General features: G+C 44.8%; 1 protein-coding gene across 4 annotated transcripts in view; it reads right to left on the bottom strand.

Annotated features, from left to right (window-relative positions):
* LOC146186889 (glycine receptor subunit alpha-2-like) overlaps positions 1-13,482 on the bottom strand; it is a 149,611-nt gene that overhangs the window by 36,005 nt on the left and 100,124 nt on the right. For all 4 annotated transcript variants that reach the window (XM_084607485.1, XM_084607483.1, XM_084607484.1 and 1 more), the window contains exon 3: positions 8,371-8,438. In XM_084607485.1, coding sequence (XP_084463611.1) covers positions 8,371-8,438 — 68 coding nt within the window. The remainder of the gene's footprint in view (positions 1-8,370; positions 8,439-13,482) is intronic.

The following is a 13,482-nucleotide window of genomic DNA, read 5'->3' as shown; positions in this document are numbered from 1 at the left end:
TAGTTTCCGAATGAAGTTTCCGGTCACTAATTAGGTCCTTTCTGCGGTTATTGTATTCGGTGAGTTTATTTACGTATTACGGGTAAATTGTCATGCACCACGGGGTTTATGGGTCCTTGATGTGAAGGCCTACTGATGGACGTATTTATGTCTCTGGTTCGAATCCTTATCTTGAGCTAGCCTTCAACTTTGCTAGCACATGCATCTATATGCAACGCGAAATTGTGTGGCGCTACCTGGAGTGCTCGTGAATTATGTGCGAATGTCTCTCAACCCCTCCATGTATTAGTCTGTCTCCTTACAAGTAAATGCAACCTACCCCTGTTTTATTATGCATTAAATCACGTACAGACATCGAAGTCAAATGACCGTTTTGTTTTAATGAAATTTTTACATGTAGTGGGCAAATATATCTACACAGAGTTGTTGCTTAGTGTTGCTAGATAGACAGTAATTTTCTCCGAAAGTAATCGTATGCCCCTACAGGTGAAAAGCGTTGGTTTTGCCATTTCAAAAAAAAAAACAAAGAAGTTCAGGGGACACGCTAACTGTCTAAAGTGTGGAGGGGCGAAAGCCCATGTTCGCACCAGGCAGACTACTGACAAAGCAAGCGCAATCTTAATCATCTCGCCCCGCCCCTTTCATGTCGCGCGCCTGCCACCCCGTGGCAGGCGCCGCAATCATATCCGTCTACAGGAGCGAAGTCACAGTAATTCCGTCGGTGTGGGCCTGAAAGCCTATATAGTAACTCTACCATCAATCATCTTGTCCTGCCCACGGTGGAAGAATAGGTCCTGCCCCCTCTCACACCGCAGGGCTGCTGGGCAGACTGGTGGCGCCACCCAGTAGCAGCCGTTGCAATTACTAATTCGATGGCCGTGACGTCACTTCCCTTCGACTATAAAGACGTCCGTGCAATTTTGACGTCCAAAGTGATTAATGATCGTTAACTAATGAACTAATCATTGTGTCGTTGCCAAATTTGGTAGTTAGGTTCATTATTACCACCACTACCGCTACTAAAATTAGTTGGGCCTCAATGGCGTTAGTGTGTTTTTGTTAGACTTCCAGTTCCGTCGTGAAACGCGGACGCTTTTGTTCACGACGAACGATGAGGCAATAAAGGCTCTCGCCTTAAAATTGGCCGTTTGACCAATGGCTATCCCGAGTAGAATTGCGGAGGCAGCATATGCGGCATGGAGGAAGCAAAGAACTTAGGAGAGGCCCTGACGTAATCTTTTTTTGAAGCCGGCGCGGCCGCGCCGCGACCGGACGCTGCAACGTCTCTCCTCCTCCTTTACCCTCCGCATTCTCTTTCTCCGCGACGCTCACGTAGCTAGGGCCCTTAGCAACGCTGTTGCTAGTGGCCCGAGTTTTCATAGCAGCAGCGTCGCCGTTGCTAATGGCCCGACTTGGCTAACCCTAAATTTTGACGTCACTTCCGCCACACTTTCTCCAATGCATTGGGAATGGCAAGGGCCTTTCCTTAGTTGTTTCCTTCCTTCATGATCTGCGGCGAACGCTGCGGCGGCGGCGGCGGCACCTTTAGGGCTCCTTTATTTTTCAAAGTAGCGATAGATCTTGATCAAGCCGCCCCTTCCTCCAATAGGCCAGTTGGCTGCACGTGAACTCTTCGCCGCCAAGCTCCGCCCAAAAGGTCCAGCGGTGCTCGCTGTAGCGCTGTAATGCACGGTGATCTGCGCTTGCTAGCATGATATTGGCCGAGTTAAGCAAAAAGTAGTTCACAAGCCTCTATTGCATTTTTAGGAGTGTGTATGCAGTACTGAATGATTAGGCGGACGCAAGAATAAAATCTCTGAACTCGAATCTTGAAGCGTGCATGACATGCGGCTGCGCCGGGCTGCTGTGCTTTCGGCTGTGGAAACCGTGCAGAAGATGCGAAAAAGAAATTTCCCATTCCTCGCGGTGACGATAATACCAACAGAAGGAAGCTGTGGCCTCATGAAATTGGGTGAAAGATTTTCATGGCCACGAAAAACACCCGAATATGCGAAGTGATTTCTGTCTGCTTAAAAAGCCGTTCGCTTACCCGGGATGGCCTTTGCTTGGGATTATGCTATTTCATGAGCAAAATATCAAGAACGCTATTACTATGTAGCTATTGTACTGTCGATGTTTAGTGAAAAGTCACTGCCGTTTCGCGCCCCCTTACGTTCCTCAAACAGATCAGGACTGCAATATAACGCGTGGAAACAATGGTGTCAGAATGCTCAGAATGAAAAGGATATGTCTGATAATGCTTATTATGAACATTTGGTTCGTACAATTGATCAGTTAATGGTTATAAATGAAAAATGAAACATAGGAAAAAGAGGAGGGTGCAAGGTGTCAAAGTGATCGAAGTGGGAAGTCAATATTTGCCTATCCTAAATATTGGTGTATAAAATTAAAAAAAAAAAACAAAAATTTATACCATAAAAAGAGTAAAAACAACCGTGTGTGTGAAACACTATTCAGCCATTGTTTTAACGGATTAGCCTCGTGGAGTTGCATCGAATTTAAACAAATTCGGTGAACGCGCAGAGGAACTCATCAAGTTTCAAAAGGCGCCATCCAAGATTACTGGTGACTTTATTGCCCGGAAAGCTATAATAAAATTAATATACAGCAAATAAAGAATAGAAAAGTGAGAAAAGATTATCCGTGAGCTTTGCATCGCATCATTCCCGATTTTTGTTTTTGTAGTTGTTGGAAGATATACATGCGTTCGCAATGCGCAGCTGCAGAGAATCTGTCTTTTTCTCCAAAATAAGCTATCGGAATGCTGTGCAAACAAAATAAACTCGAGCCAAAAAAAAAGTGTATGAATCGGAGTATACCCGAATGGTTACAAACGCAATGACGTCCATATTTCATTCGAGCTCTGTGAGCAAGGACGTTCCCAAAAGTTGCAGGAAACTCGTAGTCTACTTATTTTTAGTAGGGAAGCGAGCCCAATAAGTTTACTGAAATATCGCTTCTACTTCAAGTTCGCTACTAATTTCAAAGCATAATTAATTAACAGTTTACTAACCGCTGTACTGAGGCGAATGGTTGAGAAGAATGAGCTGGCACGCGTTTTTTTTTGCGTTTATGCTGTACACGCATGTTTAAGTTATTATTCCTGTATTTTGAAGCTTCTTGAGTAGGAGAGGGCACAAATCTGTTGAATTAACCGGTTTATGTGTCCACCGAGCGCGGCTTCATGAGTACGTGGTATGCACGAAAGATTGCGGCGTGTCGTCTGCTAGCGCTGCCCCCTGGACCCCTCGAGAGGGCGCTCGTGTAGTTGTCCCTAGCTTTAAGAAAATAAAGGAGCCTTAGGCACCTCTAAAACCCCTTGATACTTTGAAAGTTACGCCAACGATTGAACTTTGCCGCCGCCGCGCTACCTCCTCGCCCCCTCCTCGCCCCTTGCGCGCCCCTTCGCTGAAGGCCGGCTCTCCGCCCGATTTCCTGAGCGACGATTGGTCTTCCTGCCGTTGCCATTGGAAACCGACGCGCGACCGGCGTTTTCCTTGTGTTTTCTTTTTCCTTCGCGCCATTTTGCTCCTAGTCTCTGCGAGCGAATATTGCGCGCTGTGCTTTTATTGCAGCGTGCAAGCTCTATGCCATGCTGTTGCGCGTACAACTGCAGCAAGCGGCCTGAAGATGGTCATGCGGTATACATGATATCTCAAGGCAAGCGTGACGGCTTGCGCACGAGTCAATGGATTCACAAGATTAGTCGAAAGACGTTTATTCCTAGAAACAACAGAGTTGTTTGCGACGTCGGGTGCCTTCCTCACTCCCCGTAATAACGCGTCACCTGACGCTGCGTTTTTTATTCCTGCTTGCTGCTCAATATATTTGCGGCGGCAGCATGTTCATTGTATAAAAATAAGGTTGTCCTCTGCAGCATGCTGAATATTCTGCGAGGCTCCAAGGCTTCATCATTTAACACGCTTCGACTTCTGTACAGTCAGAAACAGGGCGCTAAAATCTGCTTTTTGCTGTCAGAAATAACTGGAAAATTACAGTCTCTCGATTGCATTTGTTGCGATTATGCTAGGATCCCTGGCCTCCTTCACTAAAAGTCAAAATTCGGGCTTGTAGAGGAGCTAGCCTTTCCAGCTTTTACTTGTAGTGTGCGTCGGTTACTCGGGAGCAATGAATGCTGGCCCTGAAAAACTCTTTGGCAAGTAAACCCGAGGTATTGCGGGTAATCTGCACTAGTTAGGTCGTATGGCATTTTTTTTTTCAATTCTTGAATGTGTCTTGCCATGCTTCGACGCACGCGTGGGCTAAAAAATATGCGTTCGTTTTATCAGGGATACGGCCAATGTGCAGGAGGTGTTCATATGATCACACACGCTTCACTTTGACCATGACTATTAGGCGTTGGCAGGTTACCTTCGCTTTCAAAGCTGGAGCTCTAAAAGCGCGATTCCGCGTATTCATTTATTGCGAGAAAAGTTATCCCATCGATGTCAAATCAGCCGGAATCATTGCATAAATTTTCTGTATTTACGAAACTTAAACAATCAATAATGATTATAGTTATTATGTAAAAATAGGGGAACATTTTGCGAGCCACAATTGTTAACACTGTAACATAGTACTCATTTCAATTGTATGCAAGAAGATTTTTTTTTTTACCTAACCTGAGTAATTATCTCATCGCTCTATGTTCCAGCTACATTTCACTGAAGACCAGTTTGAGCCGCCAATATTACACGAACCCGAAAAAAAAAATCAGGCCAAACGCAGTTCCATCAATTTTCTCTCACCGACCTGTCCTGAAGTAAAGGAAGCCTCCTCGACAGAGACATGAACCTCGCGCTGATAGTAGTCAGTTATTTCTGTGGCTTGCTCTTTTCCCACCTCCATTTATGAGAAAACAAGAAAGTATAAGAATTAAAAGTCAATGTATAGTTGTCTCGTCAGATATTATGAGATAATAGAGATATGACTGACAACGTAAGTCAATGAAAATTGAAGTATATCAGTGGTCATGGGACGGCATCAGATTAAATAGTGATGGTTATGAATAGTGATAGGTAATGATGGTGAGTGTTACGGATAATAATAGTAAATTATAGTAATAGGCCCGGATAGTGAGGTGATAGTGTTCGTTGCGGATAGTGACAGTTACGATAGGTCTCTGGCGTTAGTAGATATAGTGATAGATAGGATAGTGATAGTTAATGAATTGGCAGTTATATGCTTTCTCATTTCCGCACGTTGAAGACCTATCTGCACCTTGTAATTTTTTTATTTGATTGTTGCGTTCAATTAAATCAAGCTCTTTTACACAGCGCATGAGAACACAGCATGCTTGCCCCAGAACTTCAGTGTATCGGCAATAGGGCCCACCACTCCTCCCAGTGCACCCTGCTGTTTTTTAACCACACGCGAAGTCAGTGAGGGGCCCCGTACTCATAAAATTATTTAATTCCTCCATCAGCATCATATCAAGACTGCCGTGGCAAACCTGTTCCTTGCCTCGAAGCAGCAAGGAACAGCTCAAAATTTGGTTTTATACAAAATTAACTAATGAACGCAGATTATCGCGGATCGCTAACTAGCACAGTGCCATTACACTTGGCCTAAGCTTTCGATGTTGCAGCTAAAATTTAGATTTTAATTGCAATTTACTAAATATCATATAATTTGGCCCAGTAATTGATCGAAATACATGTACAATTAACCAATAATCCAATCTAATGGTTGATCACGTGACATATACTATGCTTAGAGAGATAGCTTGACAGTAGCGAAATAGACTAAGTCCTGCTTTAACCTTCTCTAATCTTGAAGTTCAAAGCACCAGCCTGGATCGTTTTCTGAAGTTTTACCGCGGTGGCAGATTTCACGCTCTAAAAAAAAACACACAAAATCAGAGGCAGTACTAGATTAAGTGCACAAAGTAAAACCTTATCATGAGACTTAAAAAGTGTCTGTAGCACAGAACTCGCCTGAAAGCTTTGTTTATCAGTATTCCCCATTCAAACAGTTCTAAGAAGGAACCAATCAATTCATGAACGTTACTTTCGGCATTCTCAATGCTTTTCTCGCAATTTATCAAAAATTTTGTGCACTCCTGGAGCGCAGACCTGGCCCAAAAGCTCGCGCTTCACTCACTGCTGCGGCCGGCCGGCGGGCGTCAAGGGGAAAAAGCATTTCGTGCGCAGCGCTCTCCGCCGCCGCGCGAGGAGAATCGAGGAGGAAAGCGCGGCGCGGAGGAGAGTGTCGCTACTTTCAAATTATCAAGGGACTTTAGGCACCTCTGGTTTACCGCGCCGCGGAGGAGTCAGCGGTGTCTCCGACGCGGCTCTCCAGCTGTGCTCCGTGTGACGTCACTCGCTCCTCGCGCATTGCAATTGCTAAATATCAATTAATTTGGCCCAGTAATTGATCGAAATACATGTACAATTAACCAATAATCCAATCTCATGGTTGATCACGTGACATATACTATGCTTAGAGAGATAGCTTGACAGTAGCGAAATAGACTAAGTCCTGCTTTAACCTTCTCTAATCTTGAAGTTCAAAGCACCAGCCTGGATCGTTTTCTGAAGTTTTACCGCGGTGACAGATTTCACGCTCTAAAAAAACAAACACAAAGTCAGAGGCAGTACTAGATTAAGTGCACAAAGTAAAACCTTATCATGAGACTTAAAAAGTGTCTGTAGCACAGAACTCGCCTGAAAGCTTTGTTTATCAGTATTCCCCATTCAAACAGATCTAAGAAGGAACCAATCAATTCATGAACGTTACTTTCGGCATTCTCAATGCTTTTCTCGCAATTTTTCAAAAATTTTGTGCACTCCTGGAGCGCAGACCTGGACCAAAAGCTCGCGCTTCACTCACTGCTGCGGCCGGCCGGCGGGCGTCAAGGAGAAAAAGCATTTCGTGCGCAGCGCTCTCCGCCGCCGCGCGAGGAGAATCGAGGAGGAAAGCGCGGCGCGGAGGAGAGTGTCGCTACTTTCAAATTATCAAGGGACTTTAGGCACCTCTGGTTTACCGCGCCGCGGAGGAGTCAGCGGTGTCTCCGACGCGGCTCTCCAGATGTGCTCCGTGTGACGTCACTCGCTCCTCGCGCATGCGCACCTTAGCTCATTGACGGCTCCACGAAATGGCTCAGCGACTAGCGTAGCGTTGTTTTCGCAACAAAAGTTGCAAGTTTGAAGCCCTGCTGCTAGCTCACAAATATTTGGTTTTCTTTGGACCAGATAGCTCTGTCGACAAAAATACTCTTTATCTCGACTCATTCATGCTGCTTCCATAAAGAAATATATAATTCCACCAAATCTATTTATTACACTGTCAATCATTGTCTTATGAATGGACTTAGGTGCACATTAGAAAAATCGCCTTTAAGTATATTTTATTGTTAATTTTTTCAATAAGCGAGAAATCAGACAATGATTAAGAACTTGATTGTATACCACTGCGCCCCACAGTGAAAAAAATCATAGGATAGCGAAAATGTTCAACTGTCACTTGCGTTTTCTCATGAAATAGGAAAAAAATTGCAAATTTATTCCATTTAAATCTATCATCAGCCCTGCCGACAAGCAGAAATCCACTTCATGAGCATCGAGAAGGCTTTGTATATCATATAAGATAAAAGTTTACTCAATTGAGGAAATACTAAATCGAATCTCTGAGGCATAGTCATTAAAGGGAAGCCCTATAATATAGAAACATGCGTTCAGTTTTATATTTATTCTTACGTTTTTCAGAATAATGCAATTATTTTAATGTCTGACATCTCTAATGTAGTAAAGAATTATTTTAGAAGATTTCGACTAAAATAAAAACTCTGTTGTTTTTAAAATTCGAATCAAAATTGTTCATATATTACAGTTTTCGATTTCGGCCAATTTAGAAATAATGTGACGAATGGAGAGCTCAAGAGTTAAAAATTTTACCCGGATTAAAGAAGAAGGCACTTATAATACATAGGAAAAGTTTCACTGACAACCTTTTACTGCGTCTTCCCAGAATTCAGGCCTGAATATTGACAATGTTTGAGACAAGCACTCAGTTTTATATTGAGTTTTATAACTTGAAACAACATAATGCAACACTTCAGTCCATAGTATTTCAAAGGTACTGAGGATCGTTGAGCAAGATAATTATCTGTAGTTTTATACAAAGGTGGGAAGGGGTGGGAAGGGTAACACAGGCTACTCGTTTTAATTTTATGTAACATTTCAGCCCTACACCACGATTGGGAAGTCTCAGCGATGGCTTGGGCGTAGCGACATTCGAGCCGCTAACGCAAAGCAGTAAGAGTAAAATGACCTCTGTTTTTTTTTTTTTTTTTTGCCTTTGGAATAGCGCTTTTGGATTTGTGCTGTTTTTCGTTCGGAAATAGCTTACCATGCTGTTGGCGTTGACTGGTCCTATGCTGTTGACGTAGATGTTGACTTTGACGTACGTTGGCTGCCCTGAAAAAAAAAAAAACACAAGAAATGAGACTGGATGAAGTTGCAGACACTAAAGAGGAAAATTTACGAGCGGCTTAATAATTGTGCTTTTATTTGGCCACCGATACGCTGTGAGCAAATATATTTCCGTAGCTCTAACACACTATCACATGCAACAATATGAAGTTTAACAGGGATGTAGTCGTGGATTAAGGGCAAGACACGAAGGCAATTATTTTCGACAGAATATTCAACTTTGGGCGTAGAAAAGGCAGAAGGAGAGGAGGGGGGGGACGCTATGTTGACGCTGGCATGGGCTTTTCCCGAATAGCGGATAATGGTTCCTTACTCGCCTTTCCCTCAGAGCGGTGAGGGGCAGCGGATCATAGAACTGCCCTCACATTTTTGGAGTTTAAAAACGTGAACATCAACACAGGAAAGAAAAAAAAAAAACTTCGAATGAACATTCGTTTCCGTCCATTGATGGCGCCCGAAAGTTTGAGCCAACACGAAATGCTTTCAGCGGCAGAAGCGAGCTAGGTAATTGCTTCGCACGATACGCCGACCACAGTCAATAAGAGACGCACGGTAAATCAAGCACGACAAATGCCTCCAGCAGCAGTTGGCACGCAAAACGAAATCAATATCGAAAGAGTACGTTGCCTAGCCTGAGCTTAATGAGAGAGCGGGAAACGCCCCGGGCAAGAGCTGTGTCCATTAGCCAAGTAAAGTTCGCACTCGGGAAGCAATTACTGACTGAATATTTTTGTTTCCTACCTCCAGTAGCTGACCCGTATTAGATTTAAATTCGTTGCCTACTTTTTGTAATGGCCATTTTCCATTGAGCATTATCTGGCGTTATACAACACGGGCGTCAAACCGCGGAGGAATACATACTGGAAAAAGAACTCATTTCCCACGCAAATTTGCTGTTCGGTTCTAACGCTTACGTGCAGACGTACTAATGCAAACGCTAGAGCCAGGCAACAATCTTGGTTGTACCTGACGCTTGGTTTGTCCGCCAGACTGTGACGTCGCAGCTTAGGTGTTCTAACGCGGGTAATTCAATCTGCGCTTTTCCACGGTATGTTCGCTCTAACTAGGCTTAACTCCGGATGATTTATTTTCCTTGGCACGTCTTCTGAGTAGCCTCTACTGCGTGGAAACAGATTTGCGCGCATATCGAACATCATTTCCCTAAAGAGACAAGGCTAGTGAACTCGCTTGAAGAATGCGTTCTCTGGTGTTTAGTGGCTGCCCTGACGACTGACAATGCGTAATAGGGTAGCTGCTTTGCGTTACGCACAGTTTGCCTACCTCCTCCCAGAGCAATATACAAAATTTTATTCTTCCTCTAATTTATTTTCTTTATTGGCTGTTTGTTTAGTTTACACGCCAACTCTCATCGGCGATAGTAACAGTAGACTCGCAAGAAAATTAAATTTGTTCCCTCCTTTTATAGTAATTTGGTTGTTTCAGTCTAATTAGGAGGCACATGCACAATAATGCATGCCCAAAAGGGTCATCTTTTCAAACTAAAGTATGCACAATAAATGCAAGCGGTACATTTCATTTCGATCAATGGTTTTGTTTTTCACCTGCTAAAAGTAGAGTGAAACTGCCATTTTTTATGCGTAGAAAGAACGACAGGAATACTGACGGAAATTAAAATGAGTACAGCAGACAATGCGCAGAAATGGTTCGTCAGTAACACGCTTGCCTTAGGCGAGAGCTCGTAGTGTTCAAGCAATATTTAAAAGGCTCTTTCGGCATCGGGCTATGGAAACTCACGGATCAAGATTTTATTGAGAAACAGGGTTCTGGAGGTTGTCGATATGAAATGTTACTCTGATGGTGACGGTGCTAGGTTTCACACTAGTCTGGGAGAGGGTAGCAATGAAGCAACACTCTTTACCTCGTTTTTCATCGGGAAGTACAGGAAATCGCGTCTACGCCACACGGTTTGCTGAATCAAACAATACGCTTCAATTTTCCCACGGACGTTCTACACCTTTGCAGACGATCTCAAAGAAAATAGCCCGAAACGTTTCTGCGCTATGAATAGTGGATGGGAGTGAACAAGAGCCGTTGTTTGAGCAGACGATGCGAAAGGCGGGGCCAACACGTACAGTGGGGAGCAAAAGTGGTATACAACACCATGCCAGTGACAGAGCTCGAGAAAATTGCGTTGAAATGCTATCTACGTAAGGCACAGCGACAGTGACACATGCATGTGGATAAAATGGGGCACTGCCACTATTGTCTCGAGCTTAGATAGCTAATGCTAGATGAAGTTGGAATGCTGTTTTCTTGAGCTCCGGCACTGGCTGAATGTTGTACACCACTTTTGCTCACGACTGTACTTTTGCTTTCCCTCTCAAACTAGGCGATCAATATCGCTGGGAATTTTTCTAATCCAACCCAGCATATTTGGTGAACATAATCCGTTTGCAGCTGCGTCCACTTAGAAATAATATTAGAATCATTGATACGCCGGTAGGGTTGGCTGAGGCAGCAACTTTGCGACATTTGCCCTGAGGACCCGGCAACAGGTGTCCCGCCGGGGTGGTGCAGTGGTAAGACGCCCGACTACTGTGCCGGAGTTCCCGGGTTCGAACCCGACCTCGGCGGCTGCGTTTCGATGGAGGCGAAACGAAGTGGCGTCGTGTGCTGTGCGATGTCAGCGCACGTTAAAGATCCCCAGGTGGTCGAAATTACTCCGTAGCCCTCCACTACGGCTCCTCTTTCTCTCTTTACACTTTAACTCCCACCTCCCTCCCTTCCCTTACGGCGCGGTTCGGGTGTCCACAGAGCAAGTGTGACAGTTACTGCGCCTTTCCCTTCCTGTGAACCAATTTAATTTTAACAGACGGTTTTTTTCTTTTTTTTTTCTCGGAACTTTAAAGGGAGCCTGTTGTTCGTTGCTATTTTATTTTTATAACAGCACTTACTTTTCGCTCGAGTTTCTTGGCTGTGAAAACAAAACTAGCCGATGCCGTACGGTACTTACTCTTCCCGTGAGTTTCTTGGTAGTGAAAAGTAAACTAGTTGATGCTGTTCAAGTGCCCCGTCGTGGTCTCGCGTAAGATGCCCCACTTTTACGGAGTATCCGAGCTCGAACCCGACCACCATTGGCTGCGTTTCGATTGAGGCGAAACAAAGAGGCTTTCGTGTGGTGTGCGATATCAGTGCACGGTAAAAAAAAGCGGAAAGTGATAACAGCGGGGAGGACCTAAAAGAAGCTACGGCAATCGGAGGTCTCGAGGAGGCAGCTCTTTCTCGGTTTCCGCTGTCGCTCCAACCTTCTTCTATTTGCTTATAGAACAGGTGTTCACGGAGAGAGTGTGGCAGACATAGCGCCTTTCCGTTCCTTATTATTATTATTATTATTATTATTATTATTATTATTATTATTATTATTATTATTATTATTATTATTATTATTATTATTATTATTATTACATTCGGCAATCAGTTCGGCTGTAGGAACTTACCGGCGAGACGTTCGGAAGGGACAATAGGGCTCTCTCCCACTTCGCCCCGCCGGGGTGGCGCAGTGGTTACGGCGCTCGACTACTGTTCCCAAGGACGCGGGATCGAATCCCGGCCTCGGCGGCAGCTTTTCGATGGAGGCGAAAAGCTAGGCGCTCGTGTGCTGTGCGATGTCAGTGCACGTTAATGAACCCCAGGTGGTGAAAATTTCCGGAGTCCTCCACTACGGCGTCTCTCATAGCCTGAGTTGATTTGGGACGTTAAACCCAACAAACCAAACCAAACCATACCAAACCACTCTCTCCTCCTTCTTATCCTCATCTTTGTGCTTATATGTGAAAGCGAATTGTAGAGGCGTCCGTGTGCTGTGCGATGTCAGCGCACGTTAAATATCCCCAGGTGGTCGAAATTACTCCGTAGCCCTCCACTACGGCTCCTCTTTCTCTCTTTCCACTTTCACTCCCACCTTCCTCTCTTTCCTTATGGCGCGGTTGCGGTGTCCACAGAAAACAAGTGAGACAGTTACCGCGCCTTTCCCTTCCTATAAATAAATCAGAATTGGTTTATAGGAAAGGAAAAAAGCAGTAACCGTCACACTTCTCCGTGAGGACCATACCCATGCCGTAAGCGAAGGGAGCAAGGTGGGATGGGAAGAATTAAGGGAAAGAGGGGCCTCCGGAATAATTTAGACTACGTGGGGATCATTAGCGCGCCCTGACATTGAGCAGCACACGTACGACTTTCCTTTTCGCCTCTATAGAAACTCGGCCGCCTCAGCAGGGTTCGAACCCGTACAGTAGCCGAGCGTCTTAATCTGTCAGCCAACGCGGCAGGTATTTTTCTGTATCAGCTAGCCGATATGGCCTTACAATAAACAGGACAGTTCAAATAAACTTCATCAGTTTGATTTAGAGAGAAAGGGAGCAAAAAGAGGAGACGCGCAGCGCTTGTGCTGGGTGTGTCTGCTTATCGTGTCGCCTTTGTGAGCGCTCAGTTTCTCTCCACATCAGTCCAGAATAGCTAGTCATGATATCAATACCTCAATAACGACAGAATAGCTAGTTATGATATCAATACCTGAATAGCGAGTTAGAGGCCAATGAGAGGAGTAAATTGATGGAGGGCGAGCAAATTTTCACATCTAACTGCAGTTGAGTTAGCTTTGGCATATTAGAGGGTCTTTGCTTCAGGCGCTTTTGCAAGGTAGTGCATAGGCATAGGAGGTGCAGTGGTAAGACGCCCGACTACTGTGCCGGAGTTCCCGGGATCGAATCCCGGCCTCGGCGGCTGCGTTTCGATGGAGGCGAAACGAAGTGGCGTCCGTGTGCTGTGCGATGTCAGCGCACGTTAAAGATCCCCAGGTGGTCGAAATTACTCCGTAGCCCTCCACTACGACCCCCTTTCTCTCTATCCACTTTCACTCCCACCTTCATCCCTTCCCTTACTGCGCGGTTCAGGTGTCCACAGAGCAAGTGTGACAGATACTGCGCCTTTCCCTTCCTATGAACCAACCAACCAACCAACCAAAGTGCGCTCAAATGTACTGTAGGCACACAAGCTTTCTTACACGTAA

Source organism: Amblyomma maculatum, chromosome 6, assembly GCF_055883805.1.
Source record: "Amblyomma maculatum isolate TAMU_Amacu chromosome 6, ASM5588380v1, whole genome shotgun sequence".
Classification (NCBI taxonomy): domain Eukaryota; kingdom Metazoa; phylum Arthropoda; class Arachnida; order Ixodida; family Ixodidae; genus Amblyomma; species Amblyomma maculatum.
Note: the sequence above shows the minus strand (reverse complement) of the source record. Positions and strands in the feature narration are given on the sequence as shown.